We start from the raw sequence: 26,367 nt of genomic DNA on the forward strand, positions 1-26,367 counted from the left end.
GGTACTAATGTAGGTTGATGTATTGTGGACCAAAGGGCCTTTGGAAACCATGATGGAACCATGGTACGAAATACAACACTCCTATATGCACAGTGACAGGATAAATACACCGATACAACACTCCTACATGCACCCTGACAGGATAAATACACAGATACAACACTCCTATATGCACACAGACAGGATATAGACTCAGACAACACTCCTATATGCACCCTGACAGGATAAAGACACAGATACAACACTCCTATATGCACAGTGACAGGATAAATACACAGATACAACACTCCTATATGCACACAGACAGGATATAGACTCAGACAACACTCCTATATGCACAGTGACAGGATAAAGACACAGATACAACACTCCTATATGCACAGTGACAGGATAAATACACAGATATAACACTCCTATATGCACACTGACAGGATAAAGACACAGATACAACACTCCTATATGCACAGTGACAGGATAAATAGACAGATACAACACTCCTATATGCACAGTGACAGGATAAATACACAGAAACAACACTCCTATATGCACCCTGACAGGATAAATAGACAGATACAACACTCCTATATGCACCCTGACAGGATAAATACACAGATACAACACTCCTATATGCACACAGACAGGATATAGACTCAGACAACACTCCTATATGCACAGTGACAGGATAAATACACAGATACAACACTCCTATATGCACAGTGACAGGATAAATACACAGATACAACACTCCTATATGCACACAGACAGGATAAATACACAGATACAACACTCCTATATGCACACAGACAGGATATAGACTCAGACAACACTCCTATATGCACAGTGACAGGATAAAGACACAGATACAACACTCCTATATGCACAGTGACAGGATAAATACACAGATACAACACTCCTATATGCACACTGACAGGATAAAGACACAGATACAACACTCCTATATGCACACTGACAGGATAAAGACACAGATACAACACTCCTATATGCACCCTGACAGGATAAATAGACTCAGACAACACACTTGAGTAGGGCGAATGATAAGAATGCTTTCTCCCTTCTCACGCAAGCGCACACACACATATACTCCAATCAGCATCCTCATTCATCCCTGTCACCGAAGAGATGCCCACTTATTATCCTGACATTGAGAGCTCTCATGGGGTGGATCTGTGCAACAGGTGCTCAGGACGTTTTAGGGGGGGGCGACACCACTTCCTCCCATCCCAGCAATGCACTCTGGGATCTGTAGTAGCATACATATACATATTATGAATGCATTTTTTTCCCTCCTTCCAATGTTCAAATGTATTTTTGTATAATTTATTAAGGGACATTGTCCACCCTATCTGGTGATTAATAAAATCCTTGTAGGCTGGGTGTTTGTAAAATAATATGTAGGCTCTGCTGAGGGGGATGTTGTTATATAGTATTGCCATCATTTTGACTCAACTATTAAAATATTCTTCCTATTGGTGTGATTTAGTCATTTTATGGTAAAAAGAAGAAAAAAAGTGGTCTATTATCATGATGTTGTTATACCCATGGTTGTCCAGTGGGTGGTGCACTTGAGTCAGATACAACAACAAAAAAGTCTCTCTCCGTCGTCCTGACAACGCCGTGTAAAACTCCCAGTGCTTTCTGAGGGACCAAAACAACACACACTGGCATGTTGTGACAAGAGAAATGACTGAAAACATCAACATGTCATCGGGTTGACTGGTTATGACTGAGTTTCGAAAAACGTTTGATATTTGAAGAAGAAGAAAGAAAAAGAGTTAGAAGAATCGTACGGAAAGATCTCTTACAGGTAAAGAGAAGATACATTGCGCATAATGCTGCCGGAAGTAGATAGCTAACGTTTGATAGCTTAGCTATCGTTTATTTTCAATGAGATTATAAGCACATTGAGTACATCCCATTAAACCCAGTTTAGTCAACTCAAAGCTGGTCAAGCTACGTTTTGGTAAACTAGGTCCAAGGATGAAGGTTTAACTAAAATAGCTAGCTAGCACGCTGCTAACTATCTAACCAGATGGCTAGCTAAGGTTAGTTTACTAATGTATTAACAGCTAGCTATCCTAACATGTTACGCTAACTAGCTAGCTAGCTACATCAGAAAAAAGGGGGGTATCAACTCTATTCTCTTTCGTTGTTGCTGGCGCATTAGCTACGAATTAAAACGAGACCCTCAACTACCCTTAAATGTGATGATCTAGAAGAAGAAAACATATTGCTACGTGTGGCGCTTGTTGTAGCTATTGTAAATGCTAGGTTAGCTAGCTAGCGGCTAAACCCTCTTCTTCTTCTTCGTGTGTTTCCGGCAGACTAGACGCTGTGTTCCGTATTGTTGCCTTTTGCATGTCAGAGTTGCGGCTGGAACATAGGTAACTTTAGGTTAAAAAGAGGTGGATGCGAAAATCATAAATTGCATCACCATCTAACCCTGCACCAGTGGAGGCTGCTGAGGGGAGACCTGCTCTTAAACAATGGCTGCAATAGAGTATAATAGATGGAATGGAGTGTAATAGATGGAATGGAGTGTAATAGATGGAATGGAGTGTAATAGATGGAATGGAGTATAATAGATGGAATGGAGTGTAATAGATGGAATGGAGTATAATAGATGGAATGGAGTCTAATAGATGGAATGGAGTGTAATAGATGGAATGGAGTATAATAGATGGAATGGAGTGTAATAGATGGAATGGAGTTTAATAGATGGAATGGAGTATAATAGATGGAATGGAGTGTAATAGATGGAATGGAGTGTAATAGATGGAATGGAGTGTAATAGATGGAATGGAGTGAATTGTATCACACCCATGAAAACCATGTTTCTGATACCATTCCATTTACTCCATTCCAGCCATTATTATGAACCGTTTTCCCCTCAGCAGCCTCCACTGCCCTACACCTATCCACTGCCCCCCCCCAAATGTCTCTAAATGATCCTACGCCAGGCTGTTGGCCTGGGAGGATGGGCCTACTTCTCTCAACTTCCTGTAGATCTTCAGCACTAATATTTCTCTGCTGCTGCAACGACCTCATTTATCTTCTGTGATTTCCTCTCTGTCAGTGCAGTGGATCACCATGGTAATAAAACGCAAGATATTCAACCTACCTGGATCTCTCTCTCTCTTCAGACCTCCTCACTGGGTGCAGTGCAGTGGATCACCATGGTAATAAAACGCAAGATATTCAACCTACCTGGATCGCTCTCTCTCTTCAGACCTCCTCACTGGGGGGGCTTCCAGTCGAATCACTCAAACTTTCTGCCCCACTGAACCTCGCTCCCACAGGTTAATAGAGCCCCAGCTGCTTGGACGCTCCCACAGGTTAATAGAGCCCCAGCTGCATGGACGCTCCCACAGGTTAATAGAGCCCCAGCTACCCCTCCACAATCATCCCTGGTAGGATTCTCAGGGAAAACGTTGTAAGTCTCTACCACACCTGTTGCCGCAGGTAGGCCCACTTCATCCTGGTCTGACTCAACTTCAGAGCGCTCCCCCCACTGCCCACCAGCTCCGTTTCCAGATCCTCACGGTTCTTAAGAGAACATGTAGAAGTACGTTAACTTGGTTCGTGTTCAGGAGACGAAGGTCTTGAACTCAGCGCCGTTCTTATGCCTTCGCGTCATCTCACTTCCCTCTTCCAGCTAAGCTCCGTTCTTATGCCTTCGCGTCATCTCACTTCCCTCTTCCAGCCAAGCAGACAGAGCTAAGCATCTCTCACCCTTCCCTCTTCCAGCCAAGCAGACAGAGCTAAGCATCTCTCACCCCTCTTCCAGCCAAGCAGACAGAGCTAAGCATCTCTCACCCCTTCCCTCTTCCAGCCAAGCAGACAGAGCTAAGCATCTCTCACCCCTCTTCCAGCCAAGCAGACAGAGCTCAGCATCTCTCACCCCTTCCGTCTTCCAGCCAAGCAGACAGAGCTAAGCATCTCTCACCCCTTCCGTCTTCCAGCCAAGCAGACAGAGCTCAGCATCTCTCACCCCTTCCGTCTTCCAGCCAAGCAGACAGAGCTAAGCATCTCTCACCCCTTCCGTCTTCCAGCCAAGCAGACAGAGCTAAGCATCTCTCACCTCTTCCCTCTTCCAGCCAAGCAGACAGAGCTAAGCATCTCTCACCCCTTCCCTCTTCCAGCCAAGCAGACAGAGCTCAGCATCTCTCACCCCTTCCGTCTTCCAGCCAAGCAGACAGAGCTAAGCATCTCTCACCCCTTCCGTCTTCCAGCCAAGCAGACAGAGCTAAGCATCTCTCACCCCTTCCCTCTTCCAGCCAAGCAGACAGAGCTAAGCATCTCTCACCATGCTATGTGGATGTCTGTGGATACATACCTGGGGGCGCATTCATTAAGTCGAATCTGTTGCAAAACGTTTCTTAAAACGGAAGCTAAAAATCGAATCACATTTTATTGGTCCATAAACATATTTAACAGATGTTATTGGTCCATATTTAACAGATGTTATTGGTCCATATTTAACAGATGTTATTGGTCCATAAACATATTTATCAGATGTTATTGGTCCATATTTAACAGATGTTATTGGTCCATATTTAGCAGATGTTATTGGTCCATACACATATTTATCAGATGTTATTGGTCCATATTTATCAGATGTTATTGGTCCATACACATATTTAACAGATGTTATTGGTCCATATTTATCAGATGTTATTGGTCCATATTTATCAGATGTTATTGGTCCATATTTATCAGATGTTATTGGTCCATATTTAACAGATGTTATTGGTCCATAATTATCAGATGTTATTGGTCCATATTTAGCAGATGTTATTGGTCCATACACATATTTAACAGATGTTATTGGTCCATACACATATTTAACAGATGTTATTGGTCCATACACATATTTAGCAGATGTTATTGGTCCATATTTATCAGATGTTATTGGTCCATATTTATCAGATGTTATTGGTCCATATTTATCAGATGTTATTGGTCCATATTTATCAGATGTTATTGGTCCATATTTATCAGATATTATTGGTCCATATTTATCAGATGTTATTGGTCCATATTTATCAGATGTTATTGGTCCATATTTATCAGATGTTATTGGTCACATACACATATTTATCAGATGTTATTGGTCCATATTTATCAGATGTTATTGGTCCATATTTAGCAGATGTTATTGGTCCATACACATATTTATCAGATGTTATTGCCGGTGTAGTGAAATGGTTTTGTTCCTAGCTCCAGCAGTGCAGTAGTATCTAACAATACACACTAATCTAAAACATAAAAAATAATCATTAGTCTACACATGACTAGGCCCTACACCCCAGGTTGTAGACTAATGACTAGGCCCTACACCCCAGGTTGTAGACTAATGACTAGGCCCTACACCCCAGGTTGTAGACTAATGACTAGGCCCTACACCCCAGGTTGTAGACTAATGATTAGGCCCTACACCCCAGGTTGTAGACTAATGATTAGGCCCTACACCCCAGGTTGGAGACTAATGATTAGGCCCTACACCCCAGGTTGTAGACTAATGACTAGGCCCTACACCCCAGGTTGTAGACTAATGACTAGACCCTACACCCCAGGTTGGAGACTAATGATTAGGCCCTACACCCCAGGTTGTAGACTAATGACTAGACCCTACACCCCAGGTTGGAGACTAATGATTAGGCCCTACACCCCAGGTTGTAGACTAATGACTAGGCCCTACACCCCAGGTTGGAGACTAATGATTAGGCCCTACACCCCAGGTTGTAGACTAATGACTAGGCCCTACACCCCAGGTTGTAGACTAATGATTAGGCCCTACACCCCAGGTTGTAGACTAATGATTAGGCCCTACACCCCAGGTTGTAGACTAATGACTAGGCCCTACACCCCAGGTTGTAGACTAATGATTAGGCCCTACACCCCAGGTTGTAGACTAATGACTAGGCCCTACACCCCAGGTTGTAGACTAATGACTAGGCCCTACACCCCAGGTTGTAGACTAATGACTAGGCCCTACACCCCAGGTTGTAGACTAATGACTAGGCCCTACACCCCAGGTTGTAGACTAATGACTAGGCCCTACACCCCAGGTTGTAGACTAATGACTAGGCCCTACACCCCAGGTATTAGGCCCTACACCCCAGGTACTAGGCCCTACACCCCAGGTTGTAGACTAATGACTAGGCCCTACACCCCAGGTTGTAGACTAATGATTAGGCCCTACACCCCAGGTTGTAGACTAATGATTAGGCCCTACACCCCAGGTTGTAGACTAATGACTAGGCCCTACACCCCAGGTTGTTTAGACTAATGATTAGGCCCTACACCCCAGGTTGGAGACTAATGATTAGGCCCTACACCCCAGGTTGTAGACTAATGACTAGACCCTACACCCCAGGTTGGAGACTAATGATTAGGCCCTACACCCCAGGTTGTAGACTAATGACTAGGCCCTACACCCCAGGTTGGAGACTAATGATTAGGCCCTACACCCCAGGTTGTAGACTAATGACTAGGCCCTACACCCCAGGTTGTAGACTAATGATTAGGCCCTACACCCCAGGTTGTAGACTAATGATTAGGCCCTACACCCCAGGTTGTAGACTAATGACTAGGCCCTACACCCCAGGTTGTAGACTAATGATTAGGCCCTACACCCCAGGTTGTAGACTAATGACTAGGCCCTACACCCCAGGTTGTAGACTAATGACTAGGCCCTACACCCCAGGTTGTAGACTAATGACTAGGCCCTACACCCCAGGTTGTAGACGAATGATTAGGCCCTACACCCCAGGTTGTAGACGAATGATTAGGCCCTACACCCCAGGTTGTAGACTAATGATTAGGCCCTACACCCCAGGTTGTTTAGACTAATGATTAGGCCCTACACCCCAGGTTTTAGACTAATGATTAGGCCCTACACCCCAGGTTGTAGACTAATGATTAGGCCCTACACCCCAGGTTGTAGACTAATGATTAGGCCCTACACCCCAGGTTGTAGACTAATGACTAGGCCCTACACCCCAGGTTGTAGACTAATGATTAGGCCCTACACCCCAGGTTGTAGACTAATGATTAGGCCCTACACCCCAGGTTGTAGACTAATGATTAGGCCCTACACCCCAGGTTGTTTAGACTAATGATTAGGCCCTACACCCCAGGTTGTAGACTAATGATTAGGCCCTACACCCCAGGTTGTAGACTAATGATTAGGCCCTACACCCCAGGTTGTAGACTAATGACTAGGCCCTACACCCCAGGTTGTAGACTAATGACTATACCCTACACCCCAGGTTGTAGACTAATGACTATACCCTACACCCCAGGTTGTAGACTAATGATTAGGTCCTACACCCCAGGTTGTAGACTAATGATTAGGCCCTACACCCCAGGTTGTAGACTAATGACTAGGCCCTACACCCCAGGTTGTAGACTAATGATTAGGCCCTACACCCCAGGTTGTAGACTAATGATTAGGCCCTACACCCCAGGTTGTAGACTAATGATTAGGCCCTACACCCCAGGTTGTTTAGACTAATGATTAGGCCCTACACCCCAGGTTGTAGACTAATGATTAGGCCCTACACCCCAGGTTGTAGACTAATGATTAGGCCCTACACCCCAGGTTGTAGACTAATGACTAGGCCCTACACCCCAGGTTGTAGACTAATGATTAGGCCCTACACCCCAGGTTGTAGACAAATGATTAGGCCCTACACCCCAGGTTGTAGACTAATGATTAGGCCCTACACCCCAGGTTGTAGACTAATGATTAGGCCCTACACCCCAGGTTGTAGACTAATGATTAGGCCCTACACCCCGGGTTGTAGACTAATGATTAGGCCCTACACCCCGGGTTGTTTAGACTAATGATTAGGCCCTACACCCCAGGTTGTAGACTAATGATTAGGCCCTACACCCCAGGTTGTAGACTAATGATTAGGCCCTACACCCCGGGTTGTTTAGACTAATGATTAGGCCCTACACCCCAGGTTGTAGACTAATGATTAGGCCCTACACCCCGGGTTGTAGACTAATGATTAGGCCCTACACCCCGGGTTGTTTAGACTAATGATTAGGCCCTACACCCCAGGTTGTAGACTAATGACTAGACCCTACACCCCGGGTTGTAGACTAATGATTAGGCCCTACACCCCGGGTTGTAGACTAATGATTAGGCCCTACACCCCGGGTTGTAGACTAATGACTAGGCCCTACACCCCAGGTTGTAGACTAATGATTAGGCCCTACACCCCAGGTTGTAGACTAATGACTAGGCCCTACACCCCAGGTTGTAGACTAATGATTAGGCCCTACACCCCAGGTTGTAGACTAATGATTAGGCCCTACACCCCAGGTTGTAGACTAATGATTAGGCCCTACACCCCAGGTTGTAGACTAATGACTAGGCCCTACACCCCAGGTTGTAGACTAATGATTAGGCCCTACACCCCAAGTTGTAGACTAATGATTAGGTCCTACACCCCAGGTTGTAGACTAATGATTAGGCCCTACACCCCAGGTTGGAGACTAATGATTAGGCCCTACACCCCAGGTTGTAGACTAATGATTAGGCCCTACACCCCAGGTTGTAGACTAATGACTAGGCCCTACACCCCAGGTTGTAGACTAATGATTAGGCCCTACACCCCAGGTTGTAGACTAATGACTAGGCCCTACACCCCAGGTTGTAGACTAATGACTAGGCCCTACACCCCAGGTTGTAGACTAATGATTAGGCCCTACACCCCAGGTTGTAGACTAATGATTAGGCCCTACACCCCAGGTTGTAGACTAATGATTAGGCCCTACACCCCAGGTTGTTTAGACTAATGATTAGGCCCTACACCCCAGGTTGTTTAGACTAATGATTAGGCCCTACACCCCAGGTTGTAGACTAATGATTAGGCCCTACACCCCAGGTTGTAGACTAATGATTAGGCCCTACACCCCAGGTTGTAGACTAATGACTAGGCCCTACACCCCAGGTTGTAGACTAATGATTAGGCCCTACACCCCAGGTTGTAGACTAATGATTAGGCCCTACACCCCAGGTTGTAGACTAATGATTAGGCCCTACACCCCAGGTTGTTTAGACTAATGATTAGGCCATACACCCCAGGTTGTAGACTAATGACTAGGCCCTACACCCCAGGTTGTAGACTAATGATTAGGCCCTACACCCCAGGTTGTAGACTACTGATTAGGCCCTGCACCCCAGGTTGTAGACTAATGACTAGACCCTACACCCCAGGTTGTAGACTAATGACTATACCCTACACCCCAGGTTGTAGACTAATGATTAGGCCCTACACCCCAGGTTGTAGACTAATGATTAGACCCTACACCCCAGGTTGTAGACTAATGATTATACCCTACACCCCAGGTTGGAGACTAATGATTAGGCCCTACACCCCAGGTTGTAGACTAATGATTAGGTCCTACACCCCAGGTTGTAGACTAATGATTAGGTCCTACACCCCAGGTTGTAGACTAATGATTAGGCCTTACACCCCAGGTTGTAGACTAATGATTAGGTCCTACACCCCAGGTTGTAGACTAATGATTAGGCCCTACACCCCAGGTTGTAGACTAATGATTAGGCCCTACACCCCGGGTTGTTTAGACTAATGATTAGGCCCTACACCCCAGGTTGTAGACTAATGATTAGACCCAACACCCCAGGTTGTAGACTAATGATTAGACCCAACACCCCAGGTTGTAGACTAATGATTAGGCCCTATGCCCTGGGTTGTAGACTAATGATTAGGCCCTACACCCCAGGTTGTAGACTAATGATTAGGCCCTACACCCCGGGTTGTAGACTAATGATTAGGTCCTACACCCCAGGTTGTAGACTAATGATTAGGCCCTACACCCCAGGTTGTAGACTAATGATTAGGCCCTACACCCCGGGTTGTTTAGACTAATGATTAGGCCCTACACCCCAGGTTGTAGACTAATGATTAGACCCAACACCCCAGGTTGTAGACTAATGATTAGACCCAACACCCCAGGTTGTAGACTAATGATTAGGCCCTACACCCCAGGTTGTAGACTAATGATTAGGCCCTACACCCCAGGTTCTAGACTAATGATTAGGCCCTACACCCCAGGTTGTTTAGACTAATGATTAGGCCCTACACCCCAGGTTGTTTAGACTAATGATTAGGCCCTACACCCCAGGTTGTAGACTAATGACTAGGCCCTACACCCCAGGTTGTAGACTAATGATTAGGCCCTACACCCCAGGTTGTAGACTAATGACGAGGCCCTACACCCCAGGTTGTAGACTAATGACTAGGCCCTACACCCCAGGTTGTAGACTAATGATTAGGCCCTACACCCCAGGTTGTAGACTAATGATTAGGCCCTACACCCCAGGTTGTAGACTAATGATTAGGCCCTACACCCCAGGTTGTTTAGACTAATGATTAGGCCCTACACCCCAGGTTGTTTAGACTAATGATTAGGCCCTACACCCCAGGTTGTAGACTAATGATTAGGCCCTACACCCCAGGTTGTAGACTAATGATTAGGCCCTACACCCCAGGTTGTAGACTAATGACTAGGCCCTACACCCCAGGTTGTAGACTAATGATTAGGCCCTACACCCCAGGTTGTAGACTAATGATTAGGCCCTACACCCCAGGTTGTTTAGACTAATGATTAGGCCATACACCCCAGGTTGTAGACTAATGACTAGGCCCTACACCCCAGGTTGTAGACTAATGATTAGGCCCTACACCCCAGGTTGTAGACTACTGATTAGGCCCTGCACCCCAGGTTGTAGACTAATGACTAGACCCTACACCCCAGGTTGTAGACTAATGACTATACCCTACACCCCAGGTTGTAGACTAATGATTAGGCCCTACACCCCAGGTTGTAGACTAATGATTAGACCCTACACCCCAGGTTGTAGACTAATGATTAGACCCTACACCCCAGGTTGGAGACTAATGATTAGGCCCTACACCCCAGGTTGTAGACTAATGATTAGGTCCTACACCCCAGGTTGTAGACTAATGATTAGGTCCTACACCCCAGGTTGTAGACTAATGATTAGGCCTTACACCCCAGGTTGTAGACTAATGATTAGGTCCTACACCCCAGGTTGTAGACTAATGATTAGGCCCTACACCCCAGGTTGTAGACTAATGATTAGGCCCTACACCCCGGGTTGTTTAGACTAATGATTAGGCCCTACACCCCAGGTTGTAGACTAATGATTAGACCCAACACCCCAAGTTGTAGACTAATGATTAGACCCAACACCCCAGGTTGTAGACTAATGATTAGACCCAACACCCCAGGTTGTAGACTAATGATTAGACCCTACACCCCAGGTTGGAGACTAATGATTAGGCCCTACACCCCAGGTTGTAGACTAATGATTAGGTCCTACACCCCAGGTTGTAGACTAATGATTAGGTCCTACACCCCAGGTTGTAGACTAATGATTAGGCCTTACACCCCAGGTTGTAGACTAATGATTAGGTCCTACACCCCAGGTTGTAGACTAATGATTAGGCCCTACACCCCAGGTTGTAGACTAATGATTAGGCCCTACACCCCGGGTTGTTTAGACTAATGATTAGGCCCTACACCCCAGGTTGTAGACTAATGATTAGACCCAACACCCCAGGTTGTAGACTAATGATTAGACCCAACACCCCAGGTTGTAGACTAATGATTAGACCCAACACCCCAGGTTGTAGACTAATGATTAGACCCAACACCCCAGGTTGTAGACTAATGATTAGGCCCTACACCCCGGGTTGTAGACTAATGATTAGGCCCTACACCCCGGGTTGTAGACTAATGATTAGGCCCTACACCCCAGGTTGGAGACTAATGACTAGGCCCTACACCCCAGGTTTGCAGTGAACATTCAGTTGTCACACGCTTATTTCTTTGTGATGGTCTTAGCTACTATAATATATATTATATATAATTTTTTTTTTATCCAACAGAGACCCCCCCCCCGGGAATAAGACAGAACAACAATGGGTCTGTTTGATAAACTAGCTGGCTGGTTGGGGCTGAAGAAGAAGGAAGTGAATGTTCTGTGTCTGGGATTGGACAACAGCGGCAAGACCACTATCATCAACCAACTCAAACCATCCAATGTAAGTCTACGCTGGTAGCCTGGATCAATTACGCCTACTTACTTAATGATCTAGGATGAGAATGAGTTAGTGGTTTGCTGTGATATAGTATGACCTTATAAAGATATAGCTTGTTAAACCCACATACAGTGGGGGAGAACAAGTAGTTGATACACTGCCGATTTTGCAGGTTTTCCTACTTACAAAGCATGTAGAGGTCTGTAATTTTTAGCATTGGTCTGTATGGAGGAGTGGGCTAAAATCCCTGCTGCAGTGTGTGCAAACCTGGTCAAGAACTACAGGAAACGTATGATCTCTGTAATTGCAAACGAAGGTTTCTGTACCAAACATTAAGTTCTGCTTTTCTGATGTATCAAATACTTATGTCATGCAATAAAATGCTAATTAATTCCTTAAAAATCATACAATGTGATTTTCTGGATTTTTGTTTTAGATTCCGTCTCTCACAGTTGAAGTGTACCTATGATAAAAATTACAGACCTCTTTGTAAGTAGGAAAACCTGCAAAATCGGCAGTGTATCAAATACTTGTTCTCCCCACTGTATATACAGGTGTAAAAAAAAATGAAGACACTTTAGGATTGGTTTTCAGAGGATAAGGATTCCTTCTCCTCCTGAAGAGGGATGGTGGAGAGAGGAACAAGGAGACACCGCAGGGGGAGAGGTAGAGAAGAGGGGGAGATGGAGAGAGGTAGAGAAGAGGAGATGGAGGAGGAGATGGAGAGAGAGGAGAGAAGATGGAGAGAGAGAGGAGGAGATGGAGGGAGAGAGAGGAGGAGATGGAGGGAGAGAAGAGGAGATGGAGGGAGAGAGAGGAGGAGCGAGAGAGAGAGGAGGAGATGGAGGGAGAGAAGAGGAGATGGAGAGGAGGAGATTGAGAGAGAGAGGAGGAGATGGAGAGAGAGAGGAGGAGATGGAGGGAGAGAAGAGGAGATGGAGAGGAGGAGATTGAGAGAGAGAGGAGGAGATGGAGGGAGAGAAAGGAGGAGCGAGAGAGAGGAGGAGATGGAGAGAGAGAAGAGGAGATCTTATTTTACTGTTAAATTAACCTTCCATTGTTACACATCGTTTTTTTGGTTCAGATTTAAAGACTACAGTTGTGAATCTAGCCATGGTGCCTTTACCAAGATCAGAAACCATCAGGAACAACTAGAAACCTCTGGACTGTCCCCAAGACGTTTGGAGTGGACAGGAAGTGGTTGATGCAGAGAGAGAAGAAGAAGAAGACCAGGGATGAGGGATATCAGGGATAGAATACCTCCAAGACATTTGGAGTGGACAGGAAATGGTTGATGCAGAGAGAGAAGAAGAAGAAGAAGACCAGGGATGAGGGACATCAGGGATAGATGACCTCCAAGACGTTTGGAGTGGACAGGAAGTGGTTGATGCAGAGTGAGAAGAAGAAGAAGACCAGGGATGAGGGACATCAGGGATAGATGACCTCCAAGACGTTTGGAGTGGACAGGAAGTGGTTGATGCAGAGAGAGAGAGCAGCATGCACTACTAATCTATTGCTGTGTAATTCACCACTACTAATCTATTCCTGTGTAATGAACCACTACTAATCTATTCCTGTGTAATTAACCACTACTAATCTATTCCTGTGTAATTAACCACTACTAATCTATTCCTGTGTAATTAACCACTACTAATCTATTCCTGTGTAATGAACCACTACTAATCTATTCCTGTGTAATTAACCACTACTAATCTATTCCTGTGTAATTAACCACTACTAATCTATTCCTGTGTAATTAACCACTACTAATCTATTGCTGTGTAATTAACCACTACTAATCTATTGCTGTGTAATTAACCACTACTAATCTATTCCTGTGTAATTATCCACTACTAATCTATTCCTGTGTAATTAACCACTACTAATCTATTCCTGTGTAATTAACCACTACTAATCTATTCCTGTGTAATTAACCACTACTAATCTATTCCTGTGTAATTAACCACTACTAATCTATTGCTGTGTAATTAACCACTACTAATCTATTGCTGTGTAATTAACCACTACTAATCTATTCCTGTGTAATTATCCACTACTAATCTATTCCTGTGTAATTAACCACTACTAATCTATTCCTGTGTAATTAACCACTACTAATCTATTCCTGTGTAATTATCCACTACTAATCTATTCCTGTGTAATTAACCACTACTAATCTATTCCTGTGTAATTAACCACTACTAATCTATTCCTGTGTAATTAACCACTACTAATCTATTCCTGTGTAATTAACCACTACTAATCTATTCCTGTGTAATTAACCACTACTAATCTATTCCTGTGTAATTATCCACTACTAATCTATTCCTGTGTAATTAACCACTACTAATCTATTCCTGTGTAATTAACCACTACTAATCTATTCCTGTGTAATTATCCACTACTAATCTATTCCTGTGTAATTAACCACTACTAATCTATTCCTGTGTAATTATCCACTACTAATCTATTCCTGTGTAATTATCCACTACTAATCTATTCCTGTGTAATTAACCACTACTAATCTATTCCTGTGTAATTATCCACTACTAATCTATTCCTGTGTAATTAACCACTACTAATCTATTCCTGTGTAATTAACCACTACTAATCTATTGCTGTGTAATTAACCACTACTAATCTATTCCTGTGTAATTAACCACTACTAATCTATTCCTGTGTAATTATCCACTACTAATCTATTCCTGTGTAATTAACCACTACTAATCTATTCCTGTGTAATTATCCACTACTAATCTATTCCTGTGTAATTATCCACTACTAATCTATTCCTGTGTAATTAACCACTACTAATCTATTCCTGTGTAATTATCCACTACTAATCTATTCCTGTGTAATTAACCACTACTAATCTATTCCTGTGTAATTAACCACTACTAATCTATTGCTGTGTAATTAACCACTACTAATCTATTGCTGTGTAATTAACCACTACTAATCTATTCCTGTGTAATTATCCACTACTAATCTATTCCTGTGTAATTAACCACTACTAATCTATTCCTGTGTAATTAACCACTACTAATCTATTCCTGTGTAATTAACCACTACTAATCTATTCCTGTGTAATTAACCACTACTAATCTATTCCTGTGTAATTAACCACTACTAATCTATTCCTGTGTAATTAACCACTACTAATCTATTCCTGTGTAATTAACCACTACTAATCTATTCCTGTGTAATTAACCACTACTAATCTATTCCTGTGTAATTAACCACTACTAATCTATTCCTGTGTAATGAACCACTGCTAATCTATTCCTGTGTAATTAACCACTACTAATCTATTCCTGTGTAATTAACCACTACTAATCTATTCCTGTGTAAATAACCACTACTTTTTATTTATTAATATATATTTTTATTTAACCAGGTAGGCTAGTTGAGAACACCTTTATTTAACCAGGTAGGCTAGTTGAGAACACCTTTATTTAACCAGGTAGGCTAGTTGAGAACACCTTTATTTAACCAGGTAGGCCAGTTGAGAACAAGTTCTCATTTACAACTGCGACCTGGCCAAGATAAAGCATAGCAGTGCAACATGAACAATTCAGAGTTACACATGGAATAAACAAACATACAGTCAATAATACAGTAGAAAAAAGTCTATATACAATGTGTGCAAATGTAGTAAGATTAGGGAGGTAAGGCAATAAATAGCCCATAGTGGCGAAGTAATTACAATTTAGCAATTGAACACTGGACTGATAGACGTGCAGAAGATGAATGTGCAAGTAGAGATACTGGGTTGCAAAGGAGCACAAAAAAATACAATATGGGGATGAGGTAGTTGGATGAGCTATTTACAGATGGGCTGTGTACAGGTACAGTGATCGGTACGCTGCTCTGACTCCAACTTCAGTGATTTTTGCAATTCGGTCCAGTCATTGGCAGCAGAGAACTGGAAGGAAAGGCGGCCAAAGAAGGTGTTGGCTTTGGGGATGATCAGTGAGATATACCTGCTGGAGCGCGTGCTACGGGTGGGTGTTGTTATGGTGACCAGTAAGCTGAGATAAGGCGGAGCTTTACCTAGCAGAGACTTGTAGATGACCTGTAGCCAGTGGGTTTGGCAACGAATATGAAGCGAGGACCAGCCAATGAGAGCATACAGGTTGCAGTGGTGGGTAGTGTATGGAGCTTTGGTGACAAAACGGATGGCACTGTGATAGACTGCATCCAATTAGCTGAGTAGAATATTGGAAGCTATTTTGTAAATGACATCGCCGAATTCAAGGATTGGTAGGATGGTCCGTTTTATGAGGGTATGTTTGGCAGCATGAGTGAAGGATGCTTTGTTGCGAAATAGGAAGCCGATTCTAGATTTAATTTTGGATTGGAGATGTTTGATATGAGTCTGAAGGAGAGTTTACAGTCTAACCAGACACCAAGATATTTGTAGTTGTCCACATATTCTAAGTCAGAGCCGTCCAGATTAGTGACACCAATGTCAATCTATTCCTGTGTAATTAACCACTACTAATCTATTCCTGTGTCATGCAGGCCCAGACACAAGACATCGTCCCGACCATTGGCTTCAGCATCGAGAAGTTCAAGACATCAAGGTAATCAATAAGACAATAATGGATGAGTCTTCTTCCAGTCTTCTAAATCCTCCTCTTCTCTCCAGTCTTCTAAATCCTCCTCTTCTCTCCAGTCTTCTAAATCCTCCTCTTCTCTCCAGTCTTCTAAATCCTCCTCTTCTCTCCAGTTCTAAATCCTCCTCTTCTCTCCAGTCTTCTATATTCTCCTCTTCTCTCCAGTCTTCTAAATCCTCCTCTTCTCTCCAGTCTTCTAAATCCTCCTCTTCTCTCCAGTTCTAAATCCTCCTCTTCTCTCCAGTCTTCTATATTCTCCTCTTCTCTCCAGTCTTCTAAATCCTCCTCTTCTCTCCAGTCTTCTAAATCCTCCTCTCCTATCCAGTCTTCTAAATCCTCCTCTTTTCTCCAGTCTTCTAAATCCTCCTCTTCTCTCCAGTCTTCTAAATCCTCCTCTTCTCTCCAGTTCTAAATCCTCCTCTTCTCTCCAGTCTTCTAAATCCTCCTCTCCTATCCAGTCTTCTATATTCTCCTCTTCCCTCCAGTCTTCTAAATCCTCCTCTTCTCTCCAGTCTTCTAAATCCTCCTCTTCTCTCCAGTCTTCTATATTCTCCTCTTCTCTCCAGTCTTCTAAACCCTCCTCTTCTCTCCAGTCTTCTAAATCCTCCTCTTTTCTCCAGTCTCTCCTTCACAGTGTTCGACATGTCTGGCCAAGGGCGATACAGAAACCTCTGGGAACATTACTACAAGTGAGTCTGTTCACACACACACACACACACACACACACACACACACACACACACACACACACACACACACACACACACACACACACACACACACACACACACACACACACACACACACACACACACACACACACTCAGTGACACACATTCACACACAGTGACAAACGCGCTCACACACACACTCATATACTGACACCCACACTGAAACACACACACACACGGTAGGTAGTACTGACAGTGAATCATGTTGACCCTTGCCCCCTCTCTCCCACCAGGGAGGGTCAAGCCATCATCTTTGTGGTGGACAGTGGAGACAAGTTGAGGATGGTGGTCGCTAAAGAGGAACTGGACACCCTCCTGAACCACCCAGGTGAATCATCTTCCTCATTATACACTCCTGAACCACCCAGGTGAATCATCTTCCTCATTTTACACTCCTGAACCACCCAGGTGAATCTTCTTCCTCATTATTCACTCCTCAACCACCCAGGTGAATCTTCTTCCTCATTATTCACTCCTCAACCACCCAGGTGAATCATCCTCCTCATTATTCACTCCTCAACCACCCAGGTGAATCATCCTCCTCATTATTCACTCCTCAACCACCCAGGTATCAATTTAACGACTAACCAACACATGATAACGTGAACCGAGCCAATAGTATTCTTGGAAACCAGATCCGAGAGACTGTCAAGACTGTTGTTTTTTTTTATGCTGGTTAATTATCATTATATGCAGGCAGTTTATTTAACGTAATGTCCCTTTACCTCCACAGTTTAACGCCTGGTCTTTTTAACGTAATGTCCCTTTACCTCCACAGTTTAACGCCTGGTCTTTTTAACGTAATGTCCCTTTACCTCCACAGTTAATGCCTGGTCTTTTTAACATAATGTCCCTTTACCTCCACAGTTTAACGCCTGGTCTTTTTAACGTAATTTCCCTTTACCTCCACAGTTTAACGCCTGGTCTTTTTAACGTAATGTCCCTTTACCTCCACAGTTTAACGCCTGGTCTTTTTAACGTAATGTCCCTTTACCTCCACAGTTAACGCCTGATCTTTTTTACGTAATTTCCCTTTACCTCCACAGTTTAACGCCTGGTCTTTTTAACGTAATTTCCCTTTACCTCCACAGTTTAACGCCTGGTCTTTTTAACGTAATGTCCCTTTACCTCCACAGTTAACGCCTGGTCTTTTTAACGTAATGTCCCTTTACCTCCACAGTTAACGCCTGGTCTTTTGTTGTGTTGATCTGTAGATTAACACTGTTATACCCACATGGTCCCTATCAAGGGCACAGCTATTAACCACAGACTGTACAGTACCTGAGAGACCTTACAAATAATTGTATGTGTTGTCATTGAATTTATTTTTTTTACTATTGGGGGGTATTAGGGGGTATTGTGTGAAGGTCAGTGACCCCCCCTAAAAATCTGAATTGATTCCATTTTAAATTCCACCCTGTAATACTTTCTGAATGTTTGTGTCCCTGATTCTAAGCACCGACAGATCCCCCCGATTCTAACCTTGTCTCTGTAGATGTAAAGCACCGCTGATTCTAACCTTGTCTCTGTAGACGTAATGCACCCCCTGATTCTAACCTTGTCTCTGTAGACGTAAATCATAGACAGATCCCCCTGATTCTAACCTTGTCTCTGTTGACGTAATGCACCGCCTGATTATAACCTTGTATCTGTTGACGTAATGCACCGCCTGATTATAACCTTGTCTCTGTTAACGTAAAGCACCCCCTGATTCTAACCTTGTCTCTGTTGACGTAATGCACCGCCTGATTCTAACCTTGTCTCTGTTGACGTAATGCACCGCCTGATTATAACCTTGTCTCTGTTGACGTAAAGCACCCCCTGATTCTAACCTTGTCTCTGTAGACGTAAAGCACCCCCTGATTCTAACCTTGTCTCTGTAGACGTAAAGCACCACCTGATTCTAACCTTGTCTCTATAGTCGTAAAGCACCGGCTGATTCTAACCTTGTCTCTGTAGACGTAAAGCACCGCCTGATTCTAACCTTGTCTCTGTAGACGTAATGCACCCCCTGATTCTAACCTTGTCTCTGTAGACGTAAATCACAGACAGATCCCCCTGATTCTAACCTTGTCTCTGTAGACGTAAAGCACCCCCTGATTCTAACCTTGTCTCTGTTGACGTAATGCACCGCCTGATTATAACCTTGTCTCTGTTGACGTAATGCACCGCCTGATTATAACCTTGTCTCTGTTGATGTAATGCACCGCCTGATTATAACCTTGTCTCTGTTGACGTAAAGCACCCCCTGATTCTAACCTTGTCTCTGTTGACGTAATGCACCGCCTGATTCTAACCTTGTCTCTGTTGACGTAATGCACCGCCTGATTATAACCTTGTCTCTGTTGACGTAAAGCACCCCCTGATTCTAACCTTGTCTCTGTAGACGTAAAGCACCCCCTGATTCTAACCTTGTCTCTGTAGACGTAAAGCACCACCTGATTCTAACCTTGTCTCTATAGTCGTAAAGCACCGGCTGATTCTAACCTTGTCTCTGTAGACGTAAAGCACCGCCTGATTCTAACCTTGTCTCTGTAGATGTAAAGCACCGCCTGATTCTAACCTTGTCTCTGTAGACGTAAAGCACCGCCTGATTCTAACCTTGTCTCTGTAGACGTAAAGCACCCCCTGATTCTAACCTTGTCTCTGTAGACGTAAAGCACCGCTGATTCTAACCTTGTCTCTGTAGATGTAAAGCACCGCCTGATTCTAACCTTGTCTCTGTAGACGTAAAGCACCGCCTGATTCTAACCTTGTCTCTGTAGACGTAAAGCACCCCCTGATTCTAACCTTGTCTCTGTAGATGTAAAGCACCACCTGATTCTAACCTTGTCTCTATAGTCGTAAAGCACCGGCTGATTCTAACCTTGTCTCTGTAGACGTAAAGCACCGCCTGATTCTAACCTTGTCTCTGTAGACGTAATGCACCCCCTGATTCTAACCTTGTCTCTGTAGACGTAAATCACAGACAGATCCCCCTGATTCTAACCTTGTCTCTGTAGACGTAAAGCACCCCCTGATTCTAACCTTGTCTCTGTAGACGTAAAGCACCACCTGATTCTAACCTTGTCTCTATAGTCGTAAAGCACCGGCTGATTCTAACCTTGTCTCTGTAGACGTAAAGCACCGCCTGATTCTAACCTTGTCTCTGTAGACGTAATGCACCCCCTGATTCTAACCTTGTCTCTGTAGACGTAAATCACAGACAGATCCCCCTGATTCTAACCTTGTCTCTGTAGACGTAAAGCACCCCCTGATTCTAACCTTGTCTCTGTTGACGTAATGCACCGCCTGATTATAACCTTGTCTCTGTTGACGTAAAGCACCCCCTGATTCTAACCTTGTCTCTGTTGACGTAATGCACCGCCTGATTCTAACCTTGTCTCTGTTGACGTAATGCACCGCCTGATTATAACCTTGTCTCTGTTGACGTAAAGCACCCCCTGATTCTAACCTTGTCTCTGTAGACTTAAAGCACCACCTGATTCTAACCTTGTCTCTGTTGACGTAATGCACCGCCTGATTATAACCTTGTCTCTGTTGACGTAATGCACCGCCTGATTATAACCTTGTCTCTGTTGACGTAAAGCACCCCCTGATTCTAACCTTGTCTCTGTTGACGTAATGCACCGCCTGATTCTAACCTTGTCTCTGTTGACGTAATGCACCGCCTGATTATAACCTTGTCTCTGTTGACGTAAAGCACCCCCTGATTCTAACCTTGTCTCTGTAGACGTAATGCACCGCCTGATTCTAACCTTGTCTCTGTAGACGTAAAGCACCGCCTGAATCTAACCTTGTCTCTGTAGACGTAAAGCACCGACAGATCCCCCTGATTCTAACCTTGTCTCTGTAGATGTAAAGCACCGCCTGAATCTAACCTTGTCTCTGTAGACGTAAAGCACCGACAGATCCCCCTGATTCTAACCTTGTCTCTGTAGATGTAAAGCACCCCCTGATTCTAACCTTGTCTCTGTAGACGTAAAGCACCCCCTGATTCTAACCTTGTCTCTGTAGACGTAAAGCACCCCCTGATTCTAACCTTGTCTCTGTAGACGTAAAGCACCGCCTGATTCTAACCTTGTCTCTGTAGATGTAAAGCACAGACGGATCCCCCTGAATCTAACCTTGTCTCTGTAGATGTAAAGCACCGGCAGATCCTCCTGATTCTAACCTTGTCTCTGTAGATGTAAAGCACCCCCTGATTCTAACCTTATCTCTGTAGACGTAAAGCACCGCCTGATTCTAACCTTATCTCTGTAGACGTAAAGCACCGCCTGATTCTAACCTTGTCTCTGTAGATGTAAAGCACCCCCTGATTCTAACCTTATCTCTGTAGACGTAAAGCACCGCCTGATTCTAACCTTGTCTCTGTAGACGTAAAGCACCGGCGGATCCCCCTGCTGTTCTTTGCCAACAAGATGGACGTGAGAGACGCCCTATCTTCAGTCAAGGTCTCCCAGCTCCTCTGCCTGGAGAACATCAAGGACAAGCCCTGGCACATCTGGTAGATTACTGCACCTGTACATAGCCCACCTGTACATAGCCCACCTATAATTTAGCCCAAACAACTACCTCTTTCCCTACTGTATTTATTTATTTTGCTCCTTTGCACCCCATTATTTCTATTTCTACTTTGCACATTCTTCCACTGCAAATCTACCATTCCAGTATTTTACTTGCTATATTGTATTTACTTTGTCACCATGGCCTTTTTTGCCTTTACCTCCCTTCTCACCTCATTTGCTCACATTGTATATAGACTTGTTTATACTGTATTATTGACTGTATGTTTGTTTTACTCCATGTGTAACTCTGTGTCGTTGTATCTGTCGAACTGCTTTGCTTTATCTTGGCCAGGTCGCAATTGTAAATGAGAACTTGTTCTCAACTTGCCTACCTGGTTAAATAAAGGTGTTCTCAACTAGCCTACCTGGTTAAATAAAGGTGTTCTCAACTAGCCTAGTCTAAAACACCCAGAATCCATCTTGGCACACATTTCATGTTTCTAGACCAGCACCACTACGGTTCAGTCCGTTATAGCTCATTAGATTTCATCGGGTCTGTTTTTTAGTCCAACCTCCAGAACAGGCCTTTTTGGTTATATGACAAAACGTTGCCTTTCCTAATCGTTGTTGAAGCGCTGGTTTTCACTGACCTCTTTTGTTTCAGTGCCAGCGATGCTGTGAAAGGAGAAGGTTTACCTGAAGGTGTCGATTGGCTGCAAGGTGCGGCAGACTCTCTCTGTCTCTCGTGGTTTCAGAACCACTAAATGTGTTTGACTTGATTTCTCCATAGTTATGTGAAATGTAGAAACTAATAGCTTCATTTAAATTTAATTATTTCCATTTGACTTCCGTCTTTAGATGAAATGTCACTGTGAGTATTTGACGTCATCAGTGTTTAGTGTAGTAGACTGGCAGTAGAACCCCTTAATGAACCTCTAGTCCACATCATTAGTGTTTAGTGTAGTAGACTGGCAGTAGAACCCCTTAATGAACCTCTAGTCCACGTCATTAGTGTAGTAGACTGGCAGTAGAACCCTATAATGGACCTCTAGTCCACGTCATTAGTGTAGTAGACTGGCAGTAGAACCCCATAATGAACCTCTAGTCCACGTCATTAGTGTTTAGTGTAGTAGACTGGCAGTAGAACCCCATAATGAACCTCTAGTCCACATCATTAGTGTTTAGTGTAGTAGACTGGCAGTAGAACCCCATAATGAACCTCTAGTCCACGTCATTAGTGTAGTAGACTGGCAGTAGAACCCCATAATGAACCTCTAGTCCACGTCATTAGTGTAGTAGACTGGCAGTAGAACCCTATAATGGACCTCTAGTCCACGTCATTAGTGTTTAGTGTAGTAGACTGGCAGTAGAACCCCATAATGAACCTCTAGTCCACATCATTAGTGTTTAGTGTAGTAGACTTGCAGTAGAACCCCTTAATGAACCTCTAGTCCACGTCATTAGTGTAGTAGACTGGCAGTAGAACCCTATAATGGACCTCTAGTCCACGTCATTAGTGTTTAGTGTAGTAGACTGGCAGTAGAACCCCTTAATGAACCTCTAGTCCACGTCATTAGTGTTTAGTGTAGTAGACTGGCAGTAGAACCCCATAATGAACCTCTAGTCCACATCATTAGTGTTTAGTGTAGTAGACTGGCAGTAGAACCCTATAATGGACCTCTAGTCCACGTCATTAGTGTTTAGTGTAGTAGACTGGCAGTAGAACCCCATAATGAACCTCTAGTCCACGTCAATAGTGTAGTAGACTGGCAGTAGAACCCCATAATGAACCTCTAGTCCAAGTCATTAGTGTAGTAGACTGGCAGTAGAACCCCATAATGAACCTTTAATCCACGTCATTAGTGTAGTAGACTGGTAGTTGAACCCCATAATGAACCTCTAGTCCACGTCATTAGTGTAGTAGACTGGCAGTAGAACCCCATAATGAACCTCTAGTCCACGTCATTAGTGTTTAGTGTAGTAGACTGGCAGTAGAACCCCATAATGAACCTCTAGTCCACGTCATTAGTGTAGTAGACTGGTAGTAGAACCCCATAATGAACCTCTAGTCCACGTCATTAGTGTAGTAGACTGGCAGTAGAACCCCATAATGAACCTCTAGTCCACGTCATTAGTGTTTAGTGTAGTAGACTGGCAGTAGAACCCCATAATGAACCTCTAGTCCACGTCATTAGTGTTTAGTGTATTAGACTGGCAGTAGAACCCCATAATGAACCTCTAGTCCACGTCATTAGTGTTTAGTGTAGTAGACTGGCAGTAGAACCCCATAATGAACCTCTAGTCCACGTCATTAGTGTTTAGTGTAGTAGACTGGCAGTAGAACCCCATAATGAACCTCTAGTCCACGTCATTCCAGTCGTCTGCCTTGGTCACCTTTCTCCCTTTGTCACGTGTCTCTAGATCCCTATAAACCTTCCACTGTTCATAGCTCTTCTTATGCCCTCTTATAACCCTCCCCTTCTTAGAGAACAATATGAGATCTGATTGTTCCTCTGTTTTTGTTGTTGTTTCAATCCAGATCAAATCAGAACGATGAGAACGTGAGAGGTTGAGAGAACGACACGACGGGGAGGGGGGTGAGGAAGGGGGGAAATGCCATCGTCTGGGTGGCGTCATGGCAACACTGGAGTCCCTCGGGCGTTGACCCCCAATGGTGTAAATTCTCAACATGACTCCTACCACCAGCCACACACACACACACACACATGCCTCAGAAGAGTTGGAGCCAGCTATGACCTTCTGACCTTTAAAGATCAACCAGTCTGGATGGAGGACTAGCCTTTCCAACGGCCCCTGGAAATAGATAGTCTTTTCTTCAGATCATTAACACATCTTCCCACCAGTTTCTCTTTTCACCCTCATTTCAAATGACCCACTCCCAATAAACTAGTTTTAAATTGAGTATTGTTTTGTTATGGACTGATATTCTACAGTAATGTTTTGGACTGATATTCTACAGTAATGTTATGGACTGATATTCTACAGTAATGTTATGGACTGATATTCTACAGTAATGTTTTGGACTGATATTCTACAGTAATGTTATGGACTGATATTCTACAGTAATGTTATGGACTGATATTCTACAGTAATGTTTTGGACTGATATTCTACAGTAATGTTATGGACTGGTATTCTACAGTAATGTTATGGACTAATATTCTACAGTAATGTTTTGGACTGATATTCTACAGTAATGTTTTGGACTGATATTCTACAGTAATGTTATGGACTGATATTCTACAGTAATGTTATGGACTGATATTCTACAGTAATGTTATGGACTGATATTCTACAGTAATGTTTTGGACTGATATTCTACAGTAATGTTTTACACTGATATTCTACAGTAATGTTATGGACTGATATTCTACAGTAATGTTATGGACTGATATTCTACAGTAATGTTATGGACTGATAATCTACATTAATGTTATGGACTGATATTCTACAGTAATGTTATGGACTGATAATCTACAGTAATGTTATGGACTTAAATTTTACAGTAATTTTTTTACACTGATATTCTACAGTAATGTTTTGGACTGATATTCTACAGTAATGTTTTGGACTGATATTCTACAGTAATGTTATGGACTGATATTCTACAGTAATGTTATGGACTGATAATCTACATTAATGTTATGGACTGATAATCTACATTAATGTTATGGACTTAAGTTTTACAGTAATTTTTTTACACTGATATTCTACAGTAATGTTATGGACTGGTATTCTACAGTAATGTTTTGGACTGATATTCTACAGTAATGTTATGGACTGATATTCTACAGTAATGTTATGGACTGATAATCTACATTAATGTTATGGACTGATAATCTACATTAATGTTATGGACTTAAGTTTTACAGTAATTTTTTTACACTGATATTCTACAGTAATGTTATGGACTGGTATTCTACAGTAATGTTTTGGACTGGTATTCTACAGTAATGCCTACTTGGTACTCTCAAAACACTCGTTTATTATGTCATTTTCATGTTGGATTCTCCTGGTAATGAACTGTAGACCACCAGCGGAGGAAACTATGTATCGAATCACAACGATTGGTCTAAATGTTTGTGGGTTTAAATATACTGTGTGTTGTTGTTGTAGCTTAGCGTTTGCCAGGCTCATAGCATGACAACAGGAATAATATGATTTGTGTAATTCTTCATCAAAATTATATTTTTGTTATACTTGCAGTTCATATGACTCAAATGGTTGTACATTTAGACGTTGACAGACACTTCAGGGAAAAAAGGGCCAAAGAAGTTGTAAAATACGAAAACTCAAGACCCACAGGTTTTATCACAGCACACCTATGAATTAGTCCTTATTTATCTAATGTGGAGTTTCTC

At 43.3% G+C, this 26,367-nt stretch overlaps 1 protein-coding gene across 2 annotated transcripts in view; it reads left to right on the plus strand.

Annotated features, from left to right (window-relative positions):
- Positions 1 to 1,616: 1,616 nt before the first annotated feature.
- LOC109886507 (ADP-ribosylation factor-like protein 6) overlaps positions 1,617 to 26,367 on the plus strand; it is a 25,003-nt gene continuing 252 nt past the window's right edge. The window contains exons 1-8 of one of the 2 annotated variants that reach the window (XM_031818152.1): positions 1,617 to 1,825; positions 11,976 to 12,131; positions 16,653 to 16,714; positions 17,368 to 17,436; positions 17,712 to 17,806; positions 21,856 to 21,985; positions 22,651 to 22,706; positions 24,526 to 26,367. The exon at positions 24,526 to 26,367 is cut by the window's right edge and continues 252 nt beyond it. In XM_031818152.1, coding sequence (XP_031674012.1) covers positions 12,009 to 12,131; positions 16,653 to 16,714; positions 17,368 to 17,436; positions 17,712 to 17,806; positions 21,856 to 21,985; positions 22,651 to 22,706; positions 24,526 to 24,551 — 561 coding nt within the window. In that variant the 5' untranslated portion in view covers positions 1,617 to 1,825; positions 11,976 to 12,008 and the 3' untranslated portion in view covers positions 24,552 to 26,367. The remainder of the gene's footprint in view (positions 1,826 to 11,975; positions 12,132 to 16,652; positions 16,715 to 17,367; positions 17,437 to 17,711; positions 17,807 to 21,855; positions 21,986 to 22,650; positions 22,707 to 24,525) is intronic. The other variant, XM_031818154.1, reaches the window with a different exon arrangement.

The sequence above is a fragment of the Oncorhynchus kisutch genome, unplaced genomic scaffold (genome assembly GCF_002021735.2).
Source record: "Oncorhynchus kisutch isolate 150728-3 unplaced genomic scaffold, Okis_V2 scaffold1268, whole genome shotgun sequence".
In the NCBI taxonomy this organism is placed as follows: domain Eukaryota; kingdom Metazoa; phylum Chordata; class Actinopteri; order Salmoniformes; family Salmonidae; genus Oncorhynchus; species Oncorhynchus kisutch.